This window comes from Sceloporus undulatus, chromosome 5 (genome assembly GCF_019175285.1).
Source record: "Sceloporus undulatus isolate JIND9_A2432 ecotype Alabama chromosome 5, SceUnd_v1.1, whole genome shotgun sequence".
In the NCBI taxonomy this organism is placed as follows: domain Eukaryota; kingdom Metazoa; phylum Chordata; class Lepidosauria; order Squamata; family Phrynosomatidae; genus Sceloporus; species Sceloporus undulatus.
This window is the reverse complement of record NC_056526.1, coordinates 72,718,747-72,740,481: the sequence shown is the minus strand read 5'-3', so window position 1 is coordinate 72,740,481 and position 21,735 is coordinate 72,718,747. Positions and strand designations below refer to the sequence as shown.

The 21,735-nt window shown below is 38.6% G+C and overlaps 1 protein-coding gene across 1 annotated transcript in view; it reads left to right on the top strand.

The window, feature by feature from the left end:
- SLC13A1 (solute carrier family 13 member 1) overlaps positions 1-21,735 on the top strand; it is an 88,790-nt gene that overhangs the window by 45,452 nt on the left and 21,603 nt on the right. The window contains 6 exon segments of the mRNA XM_042468906.1: positions 4,032-4,160; positions 5,925-6,061; positions 14,402-14,583; positions 14,711-14,768; positions 14,857-14,914; positions 18,511-18,671. Coding sequence (XP_042324840.1) covers positions 4,032-4,160; positions 5,925-6,061; positions 14,402-14,583; positions 14,711-14,768; positions 14,857-14,914; positions 18,511-18,671 — 725 coding nt within the window.

Sequence of the window (21,735 nt, the reverse complement as noted above, 5' to 3'; positions counted from 1 at the left end):
CTGCGCCTCCGCACCCAAGCCCCAATATAATGGAAATGAGTCCTAAGGGCAGTATTTCAGCAGTTGACTGACTTAAGCAACTTTCCAGGGGAGAAGAATGGTGTGCAATATGTAATAATGACTGGACCGATGTGAATGTTCCCAGACAAAAAGAGTTTCATTCCCAAAAGGAAACTCCCTTTGTCTGTCATATGCAAAAAATTTCCCAATCCAACTCGCTAACACTTCTCCATAGCCTAGGGATTATGCCAATTCTGATCTAGAGAGATGCCATCATGGTTGAGTGCCTTCGTCTTCTCTCATTCTGAGCTATCCTGATCAACCTGGTATAGCTAGTTTCCTGCACTGGACAGCCCCCATTTGGGCTACTTGCCTAAGACATCCCTATTTGATATGGACTTGATATCAAAGGTCACAGAAAGGTGACTCAGAGCTAGCTCTTAGGCTACAGATCTATTCCAGTTGCAACTAAACATTGAATTAAGGATTCTATTTCAGATTTAATTGTTTTCCCCCATTGCACTGGATGCACCACTTCTCTACTTTATGCCCATTTTAGAGACGAGGAAAGTGATATTGAGGATTAGTTTTCCTAGAGTCAGCCAGTAAATCCATAACTGATTCAGCAATGAAATGAGGCTTCAAATCTCTTGGCTCAAAGTCCAATCATTCTTCATCCAGAGCGTGAACATACTTCACAATAAATTGTAAGATACATGGGTTCTATATGTGCAATTATATCTACTAAATATTTTACTTATTTTCAAGCAGCTGTCTTTATGCCCAGTATAAGACACTGAGATATATTTGTAAAATTGTGTTGGGAGCAACTAAAGATAAATGTATTGGGAGGTTTGAAGTCTCATTACAGTAGAGCAATGAATACAGTATATCCCTTCTACTTTGATTATTCACTGTAAGCATAGGAATTTTCCACTGAAATTTCATGACGGCTGGACTAGACATTCACATGCTCAGAATGTGATCCAGTGAAAATTGCATCTCTGCCAAATTATAAACCTAGAAAAGCCGCTGCCAGACGTGGCTTTTCCATTAACGGATATATTTCATTAATACCAAATCAGCATGGTAATGTCAAAGTTACTGAACCTGCAACGACCTTACTCATTTATTTAAGGAAGGAAGGAACATTTGTGGTGACTGAATCTGCAATAGCCATCTTTAAACTTTCAATTCTGTTCTCAATATTTTACTTTCAACTAGATGGATTTTGTGTATTCAGGATGTTTCCAAAGAACAAATAGTAGTGCAAGCAGGAATACCATCTACAATATGCTTAGGAACCACAACATCAAGTACAGAATTGTGGGAGGAGGAACTCTTCTATGGTATTCCCTGTTTCCCAACATTAAGTTGTATTTAGGCCAATAGGCCTTTGATTTCAGAAAACAAGGAAAATTGCCTCATTGTATGATATAGTAGGCCCCCCGTATCCATGGAGATTCCACCTGCAGATTCCAGCATCCATGGATGGAAAGCCAGGGGAAGCAGCAGAGGAAGAGGAAGAAGGAAGAATAGGAAGAGGTGGCGGGGAAGAGGAGCAGGCTCCCCAGGGAATATCTGAACCGGAAAAGGGGCTCCTCCCCAGCTACCCGAAGCCTACCTCTCCTTCCTCTCCTCCTCCTCCTCTTCCTCTTCCTCCTCCTCCTCCTCCTATTCCTTGTCCTTTTTCTGTCACGTGCCATGGGGAGGGAAGGATGGAGTTGGAGGGGCTCATCCAGGTCTGACAGGGGGCAGGAACCACGAGCCTTGGGCCTCCCTTGGGGCTGAAGATCTGAGAGCAAGGAAGGACTGAGGGCAGCGGTGCCATGTGCTACTACCGGGGGGGAGGGGGAGGTTCTGGGGCCTGGTAGGATGACCCTTTTGGCTCCAGAGCCGACTGTATATTATGTATCTTATTAGAGTGTTACTAATAGGGACTTAACCCTTAGGTACACATACCCTACTAAACGCCATGAGCAAACATGCACAATACCAGTCTGAACATGCCTGTTTTAATCCTTTGGATGATTTTGGACTTGTATCACCATATTTTGTAGAATAAAACTGTAACGTATACATGTTACCTAACGTGAACTCTCATGAGATCATAATCAGTATTGGGTAACCAGACTATAATACAGTTCAACAGCATGGCCTTTAGATATTGTTGGACTGCAGCTGCCAGAATTCCTCACCACTGCTGTACTGGCTCAGACTGCCGGACATTGCAGTCTTTCCAAATTTGAAAGGCCACACCATTCCCATCTCTGTACTAGTATGTTTTGTATCCTAATAGTGGATACATCTGAATAGCTAGAATGAAATGAATCTTGAATTTTATAACTAAAGACAACTAGTAACAAAGCTATTGTCTAATCTGTTGGAAAGGTTGCACTGTGTTGCAATTAAATACATATATTGAACAATGCTTGTTAGGAACATGCTCCCTGTGTGGTACAGGTTGAGTTGCCCTTATCCAGAATTCTGAAATGCAAAATATTCCAAATACCAATACTATTTTCATGGGTGGCTGAGACAGTGACACCTTTGCTTTCTGATGGTTCGGTGTACACAAACTTTGTTTCATGCAGAAATTTTTTAAAATATTGTGTATGAAATTACTTTTAGGTTATGTGTATAAGTTGTAAATTAAACATAAATGAATTTCAGGTTTAGACTTGGATTTCTATGTCCAAGATATCTCATTATATATATGCAATTACAGTCAGTCTTCCACATTTGTGGTTTTTATTTTGAAGGTTTAATTATTCATGGACTCGATTAATATGTTCTCTCTAGGAATCTCTAGGTCCTCCAGTGTGACTCTATTGTCAACTTCTGCCACAAGTCATGCTGGAGGACCCAAAGATTCCTAAAGAGAACCTTATCTAGGCATTTGTAGATACTCATGCACAATTTTACAGTCAACCTCTGGTAGATCTTGACCACAGAATGGTCCTGGAAGTCCTAGAGATTCCTAGAGAGGTGTTCTCTGTGATTTTTTTTTAAAAAATCATGTTCTTTTTTTATTTGTGGGTTTTCCACTTTGATGAGGGACCTGTGCTCCTAACCCCTGCAAATGTAGAGGGTCCACTGTATTCTAAAATATGAAAAATTCAAAAATCCCAAACACTTTTGGTCCCAAGTATTTCAGATATGGGGAACACAACCTGTATTTGCTATTTCCCTTGCCATAGTGTAGCCACCCATTGACACAAAGCCCCCAGGTCTTCCTACTCACCCCAAAATTACACCTGGATCTGAATGTGTGTGTTTTGTGGTCGATGCAGAGATATGGTGAATCTTCCTTGTGCTGTAGTCTGAATTTTCAAGAAGCTATCCAGGATGCTGACCCATTCCCCCCCAAACAGGTTCACCAGCCTAGATAACTCCTTTAAAGTTCTTGGTCTGATGGGTTTGGATCTCAATAGAAATAAGAACAGGCTCAGTACCTTCTCATTCGCTCCATCTCTTTTGCTTGCCATCTGGGTGATTTTATTTCATTAGCAAGAAACATGATTGTAATGCAACAAAGCTAAACAAACAAAGCTAATATGGCTTTTCATTTTCTAGTGCTAAGAACCCATTTTTCCTGAAGGGTGAAAGACAAGAAGGCAATAAAACTTTTTAAAAATCACTTAAATTGTGCTTAAAAGTGATATAAGCAATGTCAAAAGAAGAAAAGTTCTTCTGAAGTACTTAAATACATTCTGAGTTCAGTGGTGGTTACTCAAATAGTCTTGTCTGATGGCTAAACTTGCCTTTAGTCGACTTTTCTTGGGAAATCCTTCAAAAGGTTGAAGTTTCTGTGGTGGTTGTTGTTGTTAAATAAAATGTGTTTGGAAAGGGGTCTATAATATATCTAGTTTATAAGCAACTGGAAAGATTTCCCAGTAAACACCACTGTCATTTAATCAGGTTTTGTAATATTAATTTGATCTTTTTGATCTTCTGTTTTTTGCTTTTTGATTATTAACATTGCATAATAAAAATCTGATTTAGTTTTTAATTACATCTGTTTGTTCTAGGAAGCAGAATGTGCATACACACTGTTTGTGGTGGCCATCTTTTGGCTTACAGAGGCTTTGCCCTTGGCTGTTTCAGCATTGCTTCCTGCTTTGATGTTTCCAATGTTTGGGATTATGGCTTCCAAAGAGGTACATTTCATTCTTTTCTTTCCCTTTCTCAACCCCACTCATTTCTCTGTTTCAAATTCCAATTGTATTTACATTATTTAATTATATGTGTATTTTAGTATCATTCCGATTTCTTTAAAGTTATGAACTGTTTACAGTGCACTCTAGGGATTTTTACTTTATAGTAATCCCCAGCTAATCCATTCAAGGGCAGGGGATGCTGGCTGCCTGTTCACAGTTCCTAGGGCAAGTTCTTGGCATGAAAAAGAGGCAGCAGCAGTGAAGAAAATAGAGAGAATGAGTAATGTTATACACAGTTTGTCCTCTGTCCTGGTCACTTTTAAATTTATTTTTTCAAAATTTTTACCCACCATTCAGTTATCACTCCATGCTTGGAAAATGTTATCATTTTGGGACTACAGCTCACAAGATCCCTAAACCAACATTGGAGGTGAGCTCCTTAGAGCTGTGGTCCAACTTTGCTACCTCTCCTTTCTGTAGCAAGGGGCCATTTCTCCTCCTTTACACAATATGCAAGTTTATATCTATTTATCCTACCTTTCCCATCAATCCAAGGTAGCTTGCAAAATATTGGTTAGGAGGTCCAGCCACCTCATGCTATCTGCTTTAGGATGGGTTTTATGGGTCACCCCTAAGGAGGACATCATTACAGTGATTTTGGACTACAGTCATATAATTCAAAGCTATCCAAGGTTGACATCCATTAGTGGAATACACCACTGTAAGACAACTTTACACCCATGTGATTGTGAATCTTATTTTGGTTCTTCCCTCCACAATGACCAAAACCCCTTCGGATTTATTGTATGCCTCACAGCCATTCTGTGCTTAATGAATAGATTGCAGGTTATAGAGGCATCTGACTATATCCATGAACCAGATGTGAAATTACTGGATCATCTATTTTGACCTCAAAGGGACTTCCAGAAGAGCTCATAATTAATTCCTCTTCCAAACAACTAGGGAATAATTTACATATCATAGTAATTTTAAATTAACATAACTTCTTGTGTGACATAACTTTAGTTACTTTTATAATTACAGGGATGTTATCTCACTAAATAGCAGAGGTGTGATATCACATTCAGTATCAACCATTCAATTTCCTCCCTAAGTAACGAAAATAATGATTGTAGTAACTTTTGAGGCACAGGAAAGTAAAAGAGAGTAACAATAGAATAACAATAACTGACATGAGGTTTGTGGGGATTTTTTTAAACATTACAACTAAAGCTACATTACAAAAACATTAATGCTCAAGGCCCTGAGATTTTCTGAAGAACACTGTGTTCAGTTTGTAAAAAGTTTGAGATTTGAGGGATGGAAAGGTTTGTGTTTTGCACCCAAGGTTTATGAACTTCAGCAACGTCTCTAAGCATTATGGGGAGAATTATCTTTTGCTAAGTGAACCTACAAATCTGCATTCACTTTTGATTTTATGACTCAAACATGCTTTGCAGTAAAAGCAGGAATGCAAGTGACCTCACAAACCTATCCTCTCGCTTCCCCTAAACAATCCTCCAACTTTCACTAGTGTTTTTTTAAAATAACATTAACTCATGATCAAGTTGGTTTTAAAAGGAGATCATAAGGACTGATCTCTTTTAGCTCTTGTGGATCTTTTATTTCTCCAATCTGTTTCACATATTTCCATTTTCAAAAATCTCTTTCCTACACAAACTGAACAATATATTCTATCACTCAGATTGAATAATGGTAGCTGAAAAGCACACATTTAGCTAACAAATTGAATCTTGCTTTTAGGTGGCATCTGCTTATTTCAAAGATTTTCACCTGCTATTAACTGGAGTGATTTGTTTGGCGACATCCATAGAAAAATGGAATTTGCACAAAAGAATAGCCTTGAAAATGGTGATGTTGGTGGGAGTTAACCCTGCATGGTATGTAGCATACTAGTGAGTGAAAAATGGCACTGAAAATCCCTTTGGTCCAGAAATATTTTTCCTGTAAAGATAAAGTTTCACCTTTTTTCTTAAAAGCGTATATTTTCCTTTAATGATCTTATGGAGGGAGGAAATTCAACAGGTGTTGTTTTCCTCATCCTTGCAATTCCATGGCAATAGAAGTCTTCCTGGTTGTTGTTTTTTGTTTCTTTCTGTGCCATGCAACTGTTAGCATGGCACAAGAAATGAAGTGATAACATTTTGGCAAGTTGGGGTGTGAAGTAATGCCTGCTTATAAGGCAAAATTACATCTCTGTTTGGCTGAAGAGGAAAATGTGCTAAGGCCAGTCTTTTGTTAAATTGAATTATCCACATTTCTGGGGCAACTAGATGAGTCTTACATGGACGGCTTCTGTTACTGGCAATCGTGGTGCATGGTTCAGAAAAAAACAGCAGATGAACTAATGAGCAAATCTGACTCATAATTCTTAATGACTGATATTAAGCAACTGGAGAGATATTTCATACATTATGTTGCTATAATTCAGTTTGTAGTTGCAATAGTTTCAGCTGTATTTCTTACCCAGGATGGCCCCTCCTTTTCCCCAAGTTTCTGACAGTTGTTACAAATAGAAGGATGAGGTAAAACACCATGTTGTGTTCCTTTGAAATGTTCACAAATGGACAGAGAGCTCCAGCCATCCTCTGTCAATCCAGTCAGCAAGACAAAAGGATCTTCCCAGCATAAGTGGCTTTATGATTCTGAATTGTCAGATGCACCTGTGATGGGAAACAAACAAGTTGTCACTTGCAGGTTTGATGAAAGCAAATTAGCACAGTTACATAAGATAGCAACATCTCCAAATGTGAGTGGATGGGTATCTTGATTCAAAGCTAAGGGACCGGCTTGTACATCCATGTGTAAAATGCTGGACACAGTACCTGAAGTATCATTATTCTTTTCCCCCAAAAGGGGAATGCATCTAGGTAATACAATTATAGCACTTGGCTCCATCATAAGGGATCCTGGGATCTGTAATTTTGTGAAACATTGCTGCAGGTTAGAGGAGAGGATTAGAGAATCCTATGCACTCACCGAAGTACATATCTCCTGATTCTGTAGGATGGAGCCATGGATGCTGAAGTGGAATCAAACAGCTATAATTGTGCAATGTGGACACATCCAGGATCTCTTCATGATTATAAGGAGGAAAAGTAAAAACAAAACTCATGCCTATAAAGAAGTATAGACTAGTGCTAAGATCCCCTTTGACACTGAGCATCAGTTCATAAAGCTCTGTCAGCATACTTATGCAGGAAAACTGATTCATGATGGTAGAAGGGGACTGCTGCTGGAATGGCAGTGTACACACAGAGAGCTTTTGCGCCAACTCCTGCAGCCAATAAGTGCTTATTTGGGCCGGAGACAGGACTATGTCCCACGTCTATCCCTCTGCTGTTACTCAACCAAGACGAAATCACTGTGTAAGGAGGTACTGGATATCTCCTTCTGCAATAACATAAAAAAGGGCTGTACATAACCCCCAGTTACACAAATGAAAATCACCAAGAGGATTCTGGCTTTCAGCTTTAATGATCTACCAGCTACCTGAGACTAAGTGCCATTGAACCCAGGGAATATTTGAACAGGTATGTATGGGATTCCATTGTTAGCTTCTAATGCATGTGTAGGAGTGCAGCCTAAAAGAGTTAAAAATTGTATATAAGTTTAACAGAAATGGCAGAAAAGAGCCATTGTTTCCAGGAAGTATTTCTTCTTATTGTTCTTAGTCACAGGTTTGGGTGTTTTCACTAGAAGAAGAAAAGCAAGGAAAAGAGAAATGAAAAATGCAACAAAGGACTTTATCAAGCCTGAATCCATGCTGTGTGCATTTTTCAATACACAGCATAGTTCACAGCACTGTAGAGAGGATGAAGACCAGGAGTAGGGATGGGGTAGCACCTAATCTGTTGATGAACTATAGCTCCCTGCAGCCTTGTCAGCATAGTGAATGAGAAATTCTGGGAACTTCAATTCAACAATATCGGAAAGATCTCAGCATTCTCCTGGTATAGTCAATGGCTGCAGGCTTATTAGTTTGTTTTTGTGCAGTTCAACATACCAGCCACAGCCTAAATAGATTTCCCTGGTTTCTTTTTGATATCTTAAAAAGGTAAAGGTAGTCCCTTGACATGAATGTCTAGTTGTAACTGACTATAAGGGGTAGTGCTCATCTCCATTACTAAGCTGAAGAGCCAGAGTTGTCCGAAGACAGATCCAGTGTTCACGTGGCCAGCATGACTGCACCAAACGCTATTACCTTCTCACCAAAGTGGTACCTACTAATCTACTTGCATTTGCATGCTTTTGAACTGCTAGGTTGGCAGAAGCTAGGACTTGTCACAGGAGGTCACCCCATCATGCAGCACTCGGGCCTCAAATGCCAACCTTGCAGTCTTCCAATCATCAGAATTGGCATCTTAACTACTAAGCCACCACATGATATCTTACCAGTTTTTAAATTCTCTCTTCTGGGTATAATGGGAATTTTAAAAAATTAATTTCAGAACTGGCATACACATGTTTAATTTGCTAAGGCATCCATATCCATCTTTGTTGTTAATCTTATTTTTTGCTCCAACTGAAGGAGACCCATTGACTCAGTCATGGTAATTCACTAAGTCAACACTGTAAATTCAATAGAATTCAGACCAGAATTTTGAAGTAGATGATCAGAGTAAGAGTGTATCCACAATGCACAATTGTAGCAATTTGATCCCACTTTAACTACCTTGGCTTTATTCTGTGTAATCCTGGGACCTGTAGCTTGGTGAAAATAGAAATTTCTACTACACAGTTGTGAACTATAGTTTCCAAATGCTTTCAGAATTTGTTCCACTAATTCAGACATTTTCTACTTTCTGTTTTGCAAATATTTGACAGATTATTGATTGGTTGGTTTAATTTAAACCCCACCTTTTTACCAAAATGGCACCCAGTTTATCTGGGCCGAAAATATTGACATCTTCCTTGGTAATGAGTAAAGCCAGCCTCAGCACATATTTCAAATTAATGTAAGCAGAGTAGATGAACGAAAAATGAGGTGAAATAGATTGGCTGTTTTTCAAACCAGCTTTACAATGAGAACCATCCATTCTCTATCTACCAAACTAATGGGAATAATTTAATACTCTTGTGTATAAAATGATCATTTGAACACTGGTCTATCAAACATTTGCCATCAAGGAGAAATTGTAATGAAGCAGTTCCTTTATTTCTCCTCTTTTTTATTTTGGAAGAATTGCAAGTTTTGTTAAATAGAAACAGCTTATCAGTGTTTTTCATTCCATGACAGGACCAGTGATCCAGCAATCCCAATCAAATGCTCATTGAGCTACTTGATATCCTTCCCAAATGATACAAAGATGGGGGTAGAGAGTATCTGTGGAACTTTCCTTCTTATTGGATTTTAATTCCATTGCCCAGTCTGAGAATGGATGGATAAAAGAAGTAAACTGGTCTCATATACAGCTAATTTATGAACAATTATGTAATATGCTCACTAAGAAATAAACATTATAAGTAGATAGATATTGTCAAGAACTGAGATGGCGTGATTTTTGTTTGGTGCTTGCTAAAGCAAACAGTTTTATTTCATCCCAGACAAGCTCTCTTTAAGCTCGTATAGGGAAAGTGCTAACAAAATAATATGTGAATCCATTTTGCATTTTGTAAAGAAGTCTGCCCTTTGTCAAACAATCATTAACATTTATGCACTGTTTTTCATCTATGTAGATTCCAAAGGTCTGTGTAGATCTTTGTAAATATTATCCATGCTGGGATCACTTGGTGTCAAGTTTAAAAAGAAAATGAAGAAGAGCATATCAAAAACATTTGCATAATAGTCATTAATTATGTAGACAAGAAAGTTGAGGTGTCACCAGGGATCCATTTTCACTGATTCAAACAGCATGCTATGTGTTCACCTATATAATGAAAAGACACTGTCAAAAATGACTATCTTAATACCAAGGGGAGTATAATTCTGTGAATTACTGTATAGTGGTGCTGTGCTACCTCTTCTGCATTTTGCTGAAGGTTCCTAGCTACAGAAATCCACACCTCTAGAGCCAGTATGGTGTAGTAGTTGAGTGTTGGACTGTGAATCTGGAGATGAGGGTTTGATTCCCCACTTGGCCATGGAACCCACTGGGTGACCTTAGGTGAGTCACATACTCTTAGCCCCAAAAAACTTCATGATAGAGTTGCCTTTGGGTCACCATAAGTTGGAAATGTCTTGCACACAACAGCAACAAATACCCAGCTAAGATTCACTTTCAACAATTGAACCATGGTAGTCAGTTGTGCCAAACTCAGGTGACAGGCTGTACAGTTGGCCCTCCTTATCCACGGATTTTTTATCCACGGATTTAAGCATCCACGGCTTGAAACAATTCCCAAAAAGTATAAATTCCAAATAGTAAATCTTGATTTTCCATTTTATATAAGGGACACCATTTTGCTCTGCCATTATATTTAATAGGATGTGAGCATCCACGGATTTTGTTATCCATAGGGATTCCTGGAACCAAACCCCAGCGGATAACAAGATCCCACTGTAGTATGTCTTAATAAGAAGAGAAGATTCAGAACCTGACAACAGAAAGGCATTTGACAGTGAAATCTTCAAAGAAGCAGGAGGAGGACCATTGTAGGGAATTACTGGCTAGGAAATTGTTGTCATTGTCATTGTTATTAGGCATCCTGTTGGTTAGTCCAAACTTGAGTGGACCGATTAAATTAATTACTCAACACATTGGAAAATGCTATTGATTCAGCAGGCCTATTCTAGTCAGGGTAACAAAATTATTTAAGAGGAGGAGGAGGAGGCTCCTCCAAGATTTTTCCCAGTTCATGACTCAGGGCATCTTACAACTGATTAAGAAACAGAGTTAAAAATTCACAAAATACAAAAGTTTTTTTTTTAAATGAAGCATTAAAAACAAAAACCACAAAAACTACAACTGCAAACACAGAGATAGCAAATGGAAAATACAACACATTTTACAAAGGCCATCTGACTGAAACAATCAGTCCTCATAGACCTGTCAAATAATAAAAAAAAGTCTTGACCTTTTTGTGGAAAGAGTAAGGAGGATGCCAATCTAACCTCTCTAGAAAGGGAATTCCAGAGCCTGGAGGTAGCTACTGAGAACCTCTCTTTCATGTTCCCACCAATGTACCTTTGGGGTTGCAGTTGTAGTTCAAAAGAGTAATGTTTCTAAGGTCTCAGTATTTCTTCCAGAAGGATAACATTGATGGAGTTTCTATCTGCAAAAGATTTCTCTGGATCAGGATGGAGGAAGCGGAGTGGATGAGGTATAGATTGCAGAAGGCAGATAACGGGAGTGGATATTTCTGAGAGCTGGGCCAAGTAGAGGAACATGTGCCAGAAGGAGGAACATATACAGCAAGAATGCCGTAAAACTACAGTCTCATAATCCATAGTCTTAAATGTGGGAGTGACCAGGATGATGGTAGATGAAGCCACCAGAGAGATTTGGAGTACAATGAACACCAATTGTTAAGAGTCACATACAAATGGGTACTGAGAGTGAAGGCGTTGTTTAACCCTTGCTTTTTTGATATCTGCTCAAAGAATGCTTATCAACCAGGCAGAGGATCTGAGTTTAATGTTCTCAGAAATACCTGATCTAAAATGTGATGCCTGTTAACTAGGCAAGGGTGAGAACTGTGACAGAAGCTCTAAGAACTGAACTGATTTAAATATGGTGAATGGTGGCAATTTAGAATGGTTCAGTGAGAATGGTTCACCTAGGAATGAATCTCACACATCATAAACCCTGATGATGCAACTCTGGCTCTAGTGTGTCAAACCTACATAAGAGTCAGCTGCGTACTTGCCATCCTTTTGTTGCCTTTTCACAGAAAAAAGAAACCACCACAATAACAGAATGGCTGCTTTTTTTCATTTACATATTCATTTCATTAAAAACTCTGGGCCTTATCAGAATGTGGATCAGACACAGATCCTTCAATATGCAGCACACTAGAATATAATTTAGGCTGTGTTTCCTAGAGAATAGAAACTAAGATCTACTGAGTATACAAGCCTGCTTTGGAATATGTATAGTATTCTCAGGATGACTGAACCAGGTCTCCTAGAAAAGAGCTGCATGATTTGAAATGGTTTGGCCTAATTCACTGCTCTCAAACCTGCTATGTAATAGTAGTGCCATCCCCTTCCTTTCTTCTTGGCACTAGTATCTTAGCCCAGTCAGTGTATGTAGTAGGCACTCATTTGGGAAGGAAACAAGGGCAGAGACTGTGATGCTTATAACCAGAATATCTTTTAAAACAGGTTTCATTATATGCAAATATCTTACGAATATATTATGGCAAAATAGCAATCGTCTTAATTATAATATGACTGTACTATGATGTAGCTTCCTTGAGAAAGACCTTCATAGCTTAAAATTTGGAATGAATTGGATCTTTGAAGATTAAAGGCAACTTTTTTTGCAAGAACACACACACACACACATACACACACACACACACACTCTCAAAATATATTCCAGGAATTTGTTTCTATTCTGTTCAATTTATATTCCTGGACTTTGTTTTTATTGGACTGGTGCCATGCTGACTTGTTCTTATGTAGGGAAGCAAGACCTCTGGCAGTTCAGGAGCTAAGCCATTTGGGCATAGGAAAAGACTGTAGGCTGGCATCTGAGCAAATGCTTTGCATGCACATCCCAGGTAGGGCTGTGTTCTGCCTGAAATCCTGAAGAGCTACTGTCAATCTTTCTAGACAATACTGATTTAGATTAGTCTTATGTGCTTTGAAGCAACTTCCTAAGATTCCTTTCTTATGGCACAATGGCTGCCCAAGTGGCCCAGAGTGCTACATTAAAGGTATTATGTCACAAGAGCCATAATAAAGTATTTTCAGAGGCAAGGAGAGTGAGAACATGATAATCTTGCTTCATTTGTCTGGACATGCCAACACAGGATGAGCACAAACTTTTCGTTATGTCACAACAACTGGGAACCTTGTAATATGGAATTATCCTCTGCATCAACTTTCAGCTCAGTAGAGCAAAGTATAGCTGTAGGCTCCATGCACATTTGTCAGTCATCCCTATTCTCACAACCCATGCCCCAACCTCCTTTCTTTGTTCATTTTTCCACACAGCATATAAGGGATATGGGGAAATTTTCACCTTATTTTATCTCCTCAAGCTATGTTAGGGTTTCCTCACTCCCAAAAATAGAAGTGGCTTCTGGTTAGTTCCAGTTGTGAAAGAAGGCCAGACTCCCTCCATTGCAAAATTGTCCTTCATTGCCTCTAGAAGGCACAAGAGGTCATTTTAATTTAAAAGCAAAAGATGAAGATGAGCTGATGTAGAGAGAGGTCTGGCTTTTCAAGGTTTGACCTGATGTGTATGTGAATCTTCCCCGCTATTTACTTCAGCCATCAAGATATTACTCACTCTTGCAGTAGAACCAGTTGACTAAATATTTAGTATAATTAGACTCCATTTGAAAAACAAGGCATCCAAGTATCCAAACTATATTGTAGGTCATTATCTGAATTGTCTTTACAATATACCAGTGTGTTATAGTAGTTTGTGTGCTCTGGAGACCAGGGAGCTTATCGCACACATGGAGGAACGGGAATGGAATGCAATGGAACGGAACGGAATGGAACAGAACAGAACGGGGGGGAACCACACAGGAGAATGTCGTTGGTGCCACTGGGAGTCCCAGAGCCATTCCCCAGCCATTCCTGGCAGCTGATTTTGAAGAACAGTTCAAAATTGTTCTTCAAAATTAGCTGCCATGGAATGGCTGAGGGACGGCTTGGGGACTCCCAGTGGCAATGGCTGTGTTCTCCCATGCGGTAACACACATTTCCCCCCATTCTGTTCCGTTCCATTCCCATTCCTCCAAGCGCCGTACGCCGTACGATAAGCTCCTAGGATTTGAATCCCTGCTCAGCCATGGAAACCCATTGGATGACCTTGGTCAAGTCACACACTCTCTGCCTCAGAGGAAGGCAAAGGCAAACCCCCTCTGAACAAATATCACCAAGAAAACTGGTGATAGGGTTGCCTTAGGGTTGCCATAAGTCAGAAATAACTTGAAAGCATACAACAACAACAACAACAACAACAACAACAACAATAACAAACTAAAAAGTGTACTAAGTGAGAGTCAATTAAAGAAAAAAAACCATGGAGAGGAATTGCTTTTGTTCTATTGCATTGGGTGTTAATCTCAGATATACATGGAGGTGTCTCTTGTTTCAGGCTCACCCTTGGCTTCATGATCAGCTGTGCAGTCTTGTCAATGTGGCTTAGCAACACCTCCACTGCTGCTATGGTAATGCCAATTGTAGAGGCCGTGGCTCAGCAAATCATCAGTGCTGAAGCTGAAGCTGTAGAAATGACATATACAAATGGAGTCACCAATCTTGCACTGGAACTTGATGGTATGCACAGAGGATGAACTTTTTCACATTCTTCATTTATGCCTAAACTGAAGCAAAGACCATCTAAACTGAAGCTCTTGTTTTGAAGTCTTCACTAACCTTGCTCTCAATCTCTCTCTTATTACAGAAAATATTAATGATTGTGAAACAGTTGACTGGAAAGAGAAAACAAAACAAGCTCATGGGTATTATGTCTATATTTGATCACTGACATTATTATCACTTTATTGAAGGTCACAGAATAGCAATGACAGCAAATTAATTTTTTTCCAGATACAGCAATGGTTCTGCTCATCCCGCTCATACTGTGTGCAACATTGACAAGGAAAAGGTATTTAGAAATCATTCACAGCACATATTTTCAGAAAGCAGTTTCACTCAATATAGATAATAATCTAGAATATAATAAACCTGCAGTCCCTTACCAATTTGCCTGGGAGTAATTGCCACTGAACTCACTGGGGTTTAATCCTGAGATGATAGAATAAATTGTGGCAGTTTAATATTACTTTAACTGCCTTAGATCCACATTATGAAATCTATGGATTTGTAGCTTGGTGTGGTACACAGATGACTCTATAAATCCCTGGATTGCATAGGATGGAGACTTCGCAGTTAAAGTGATACTGAAGTACTGTAATTAAATTATCTAAATACACTGTTATCTGCCTTTTTAATATTAATGAAAATGTCACAAAATCATATGCAACTTTTGTATTCTCTAAATCTTTGGGGGGGGACTTTTCATTACAAAAGGTTTATAGTATGGCAAAATTTTCTTCTGTGTCTTTGGCACGATACAGATGTGCCAAATGCACCATCCTGGTGGCATACTAGGATTAAGGAGCCGTATGGCAACCACATGGTCCCTAACCCTAGTATGGCATGGTGCCGTAACAATGGCAGCGTCCTGTGTATACGTGTGCTGCCATTGTTATGTGATGGACGTATAGCGTCTGCACACCATGCCACGATTGTGACATCACGAGTGCACATTGGTCACAGTGGCGGTGCAAAAGAAACCACATTTCACTGGGTTTTTTTCCTCCGCAGGGAAGCTGCATGGTTTGGCAGCTGCAGCTTCCCTGCGGGGGGGGGGGGGGGGGAAGGTACCAGCAGGCCTCCCTTTTTGCGAGGTCTGTACTGTGCCTTTTACTGAGACTCTACCCTTCTGTAATTTTAAAGGAAGCTTGTGAGCAAGCTTTGGGACTTACTGTAGATTTTATGGGATTTGTAACTTTAAAAAGAAAAGAAAAGCTCTGCCTTTTGACCTCTGGTCTCCAACTGTTAATCCTTCTCACTAATTGTTTTGGCTCAATACTCTCCACTGCCTTCAAATCATGAATTTCTGCAGCTGCTCTCTTCTTTTTCTGGCTCTTTGAACTCAGGTCAACTCTGGCCCAAGTCTGAATGGGCAACTTCTGGCAAGCCTTGTAACAAGGTCTGCAGTGCCAAACCTAACCTTGATCTTGCTTTATAATGATGAGTCATGAGTGCCTATCTTGAGCTTCCGATCAGCACCATTAACCCCTGGCTCCAGGCCATTCCTCTGCAACTGAAGAATGGCATGTGAATCCTGGAGCAGGAGGTTATTCCCTGCCACTTCCAGTTTATCTACAAAAGGGAAGGGGATTGAACTAAACTGAAGTGAAAATATTAATATATTTCTAACAATCCAGCATTTACATTACCATGTTTTTCATTACTAGAATATCATTTTTCATTATGGTCACACAATTAACTACAATATTGCAGTTAAGATCTAACAAGAAAATTTTAAAATAAGATTTCTGCCTCTTCTTCTCCTCCAAGCTCAAATACTCTGCTGTCTTCAACACTCTGCTTTAACAAAAAGTGATGAAATCTGACAAAAAAGAATCTGTCCTTTAAAATGCATGTCAAGACGTCTAAACTAGGGTCTGGTCCTCTTCAGATCCAACTTTTTACATCCAAACCTGGACTACCACTAGCATGCATAATAACTCTAGTGTTTCCTTTGCCAAACAGAAACTCTGGCTTCAGTCAACATTATGAACTGGTTGCCACATGGATTTTTGACAGACTTAGATAGACATCTTCTTCATCTCAGATGCTCCATGATAAAGCCTCCTTATTCTTAAAAATAATCAGATCTTTCAAATCAAAGACATAAAATTAAATGAATGTACAGTCCGCCTTTCCCATATGTAGGAGATCTGTTCTGGAATAACAAACCTCCCCCTCCCATGTATGGGCTAAAGAGCATATGCTCAAGTTCCATATAAAATAATGGAGTGTGCTCTAATGGTGCGGCATAGGTACGCACCCCATTACTTCTGCCGGAGCTTGCCTTCCACTTAAGCTCAAAGCCGCAGAAGGCAAGCCCACCTACGGGGAAGGCTGACTGTATAACAATTGCAAGGTCCTAGAACAAATTTATTACAGTAGTATAACATATCCATTTTGTACTATGTTTGTATATGATATGGATATCCACATTACTCTTATCTCAGTTTTTAAATTTTGAAATGGATTTACCATGCTATTACTAATTTTAATCTCTGCTTTGGCATTCATAGATAAATGTGTTGGTAAATTTGCCATGGGATCCACTGCAGTATAATGATTTGAGATCAACCAAAACTCTGGGAGATTAGGCTTCAGATCCTCACTCAACCATGGGAACTCACTGGTTAATCTTTGACAAGTCATACTCTCTGAGCCTAAAAAGAGAGCAATGGCAAACCTCCTCTGAATAAGTCTTGCCAAGAAAATCCTTCATAATAGTTCCTATAAGTTGGAGTTGGTTTGAAGGCACATAAAAATTGCCACTGTATCTTCAAGTTATTGATTTGTTTGTCTAGAATGATCTAATTATTTTGTAACGTATGGAAATTGTGTGCTGGCACATTTGAGACTTGCCACATTACCGCACTACACTCTTATAATGCTGCTATTTCACTTTTACTGCTTTGGCTGCCTCCTGTTGCATTTTGGGGTTTGCAGTTCAGTAAGACCTAAGAGATCTGTGGCTGAGAATTTTAAATGCCCTTCCCTTGACTGCAAATCCCAGCATATAACAGGAGACAGCGAGAGCAGAAAAAGTGGAATAGCAGTGCTATAAGAGTGTAGTGTGGTAATCTAGTGAGCAGCCATTTTGTAGTACTTTAGTAACAAAAAGCATCTTCCAATAATGTTTTAGAGGAGCAGAGCCTTGAAAACCTAAACTTTTCAGTTCACTCAGACAGTGAGACCAAAGAATAGAATAGATCTTTATCGTGGTCATGCACCACCAGAATGAGACCAGTGGACTCTGGGGGTTATTTTTTCCAATTATCTTCACAAACCTCAGACAGCAATTTGAATATCTATTGTCCTTCTGAGTTTGATCGGGTTAGATATATATTATCATACTTCGAGCTGAAGGAGAGCCAGTGTGGCATAGTGGCTTGAGCATTTACCTGACTCTGGAGACCAGGATTTGGTTTCTGGCTCAGCCCTGAAACCCACTGGGTGACTTTGGACAAGTCACATGCTCTCAGCCCCAGGGGAAGGCAATGATAAACCTCCTCAGAACAAATCTTGCCAGGAAAAAAACATGATAAGGTTGCCATAAGTTGGAAATAACTTGAAGGTACACAGCAAACCTAAAGCTGAACAAATTGTGAGCACAGGGTCTGTCTTCATGAACAAAGATCCCTCCCCTTCTTCTCAATATCCAAGTTTTCAGAAAGGCAAAAACAAAAACAGAATGATGAATGAGGTCATGAAGTAAAGGAGTCTCTCCTCCATCCTGAGTTTTGAAGTATTATTGGGAAAAGGCTGAATATTTTATGAGAATTTTCCTCAAACCATCCTATTCCCAATGGTGATGGGCAAGTTTTGCTTATAAATAGTCTAATGTAAATACATTGTGATTTCCCCCCTTTCAAATTCATATCTTCACAGAAGCCAGAACCAAGTGAAACAGAAAGAAAATATCGAAACCAAAGGGACCACATGATATGCAAAGTCATGTGCCTGTGTATTGCCTATTCATCTACCATTGGAGGACTGACAACCATCACTGGAACTTCAACCAACTTAATATTTGCTGAGCAATTCAATACGTAAGAAAATAGACTATTAGTTATTCTGTTTCCTAAAGATGAATATTCTTTCCATTTCCTATCTTTCATTCATTTAAGTATGGTTTATATTTTTCCTGTGCTGATCCCTTCTCTACATTAAGATTCCTTTATCAGTTTTAGTAAGGCCAACATGGTGTAGTGGCTTGAGTGTTGAACTAGGTCTCTGAAAGGTCCCCATTCAACCATGGAAATCCATGATGACTTTAGGTCAGTCACACTCTCTTGGCCTAAGAGGAAGGCAATGCAAGCTTTCTCTGAATAAACATTGCCAAGTAAAGCCCCTGGGAGAGTCATCATAAGCTGGAGTCAACTTGAAGGCATGTAAGAACACATCAGTTTTAATGGCTTTGATAAACTCTCACATAATGGGGATTAATTACTCTACTTGCATCCCACTTCTAGGTATGATGAAAAGCTTAATCTCAGTATACAAATCTGGAAATGTGTGTCCCTTTTAATAGCCTTATTTAGCTGTGCTCCCTGACCATACATAAAGCCTACTTACACAAGGGTTTTGTAAGTCAGTTGATCTCCTTATTCCAAAGTGATAAAAATCTTCCACAGATCAACTTGTTGCCTGGGTGATATGATGACTACACAGGTTAGTTCCAGTACAGCCTTTTTACAAACTAGTGCTATGTTGTTCCCCATCTAATTAACAATAATCCCGATCCATTTATCTGGGCCTTTATAAAGTAAGAAGACAACAAAATATGCCAACAAATTATGAGTATTAAAACTCAGATCCTGCCAATGTATCCTATAAATATGATTACTATGAATTATATAACTATGGCTACTTAAGGTTTTGACCTTTTGAGAGGGATGGAGTTTGACATTTGTTTAAAATTTGGACTGACATCCAGAAGGGAGTCACAGACATGAAAACCACAGATCTAGCTAAAGTTAAGCATTTTTAATGCTCATTTTAAAAATGTGCCTAAATCTCTATTTTTGAAGTCAGTGTAATTTAAAAGCATTTAACTAATTTAAAACTGTCTTGACATTTCTAATGTACAAACAAGAATTTGAGAGCAAAGGAAAGTAGATTTAAAGTAAGAACTCGAAAAATCACATCCACCACTTTATCTACTGGAGCTCCATGAACTTGTGAGATAAAGATGACATTAACAGAGATACAATTTGATGTCTGAAACATACTAACCTGACCAGAATGCCAGTACAACAGAATGTCAGTACAAATGTATAATTGAAGCTATAACCATAATTGTGTGAGTTAGCTGAAGTTTTCTATTTAGCAATCCCACTGCATCCATTGGGGCTGCGTTTAGCAACATATAATAAATGATGGTGGTCCAGGTTGGCCCCATGACAGTTTTCTTGCAGGTGAAGATGTATGGGTTTTAATTTAATGATATTTTTGAGGAAAATGCAATGTTTGTACTTGAGGCAATAATCACATTATCAATAAGTATCCTGTCAGTATCACTCTAAATCCCACCTATTTCTAACCCAGCAAAATGATTTCTTTTTTTTTTAATTAATTAATATATCTTTATTTTACAAAGCTTGCATTTTTACAAGATAAATTTTTACAACAAGACATTTTTACAACAGGATAAATAAAAACATATATCAACCTATATCAACAAGCTATAAATCTGTTATATATTAGGCTTACACCAAAAAACTTTCCACAAGAAACTGTATAGCTTTATCTTTTAATTACAAATAAAAAATCTTAACTGGGTTTTCTCATAAAGGTTTTTTAAAACATTTGTCGATTTTAGCAGATTGTTTGTCACTCCTGACCATTCTTCATCCCATTTATCCATATCTAGTTGCCTGGAATATTGTCTGTCTGCCACCTGTAATTTGTTAAAAGTTGTATCAGGGCAAACTGAATTTTGCACACAAAAGTATATTGTGGTTACCTTAAAGCAATGAAAGAAGAAGCATGCACATGATCAAATAAGCAAGGAGACATTAAAGCTTTCAAACCTCATTACACACAAAGCAAGGGAATAAAAAACATAGCAGAGATGGTCTACATTTCCTCTGCTTTCTATCTGATTCTGTTCTGGAAAAAACTAGCTGCATAAACCAATGCCTATTTAGTCAGGCATGCTACTGGATTCAACAAAAGCCTTCTCTGATTTTCCTGGGCGTGAGGAAGGTACCTTGTCCCTTATGTTGGGCATATTCCCCTGTGTGGAATAAGGGAATTTGATGTCCCACAGCAGGATTACTTCACAGATGCATGCTTTTTCTTTCTGCTGCAGCAATCAGAGTTGAAAATTAAGTACGTTTACTTTCCAAAGACAGAACATAAAATGAAGAGTGGTAGATTCAAAATACATAGGTAAAGACAATCATTCAGTATACACACATCTTTCACTACTTGAGAAATCACCTCATTTTAAAATGTGCTAATTTTGTTTGCTAGTTTGAATTTTTTTAAAATATATATAGAGAGTCAAGAGCAACTGTCAAATATTTGGAACCAAATTATTATGAATAAATTAGATAAACAATGTAGGTGTACATGGAAACAAAACCAAAAAAGAAAAAGGAAAAAGATTGATGGTTTTAGAAGTAGTTGGGAGTGGACTTTCACATGTCACATCCCACCTGACAAAGGCTGCTTCATGAGCTCCAGTGCATCACAATATTTTGTTGAAATATTAGTCTAAAAAGTAGTAAGCAGTAAGTGAATTATTTGTTCTAAAATCTATACAGTATTTTGTTGAAACATTAATCGGATATATAGTAAGCAAGTGATAGCAGCCACAGCTGAACTACTTCATCTCCCTCTTTAGAAAACAAGCACATTCTTCAACTGGCCATCTAAGATATATTTCAGATTCTAATGAACAGATGGAGTAAAATGAAAAGAGACAAGAAATGAGAAAATGTGGGAAATGGAGACTGGACAAAGGACAAGAATCAGAAGAGGCAATGTAAAATAGCCATATAGGAAGACAATGAACTGAGCAACAATTTGGCAAAGAGAAAATTACAATGTGCAGGATTAAAACACACACACATAAAAACATAAACACACTATAACAAATAGTCATGA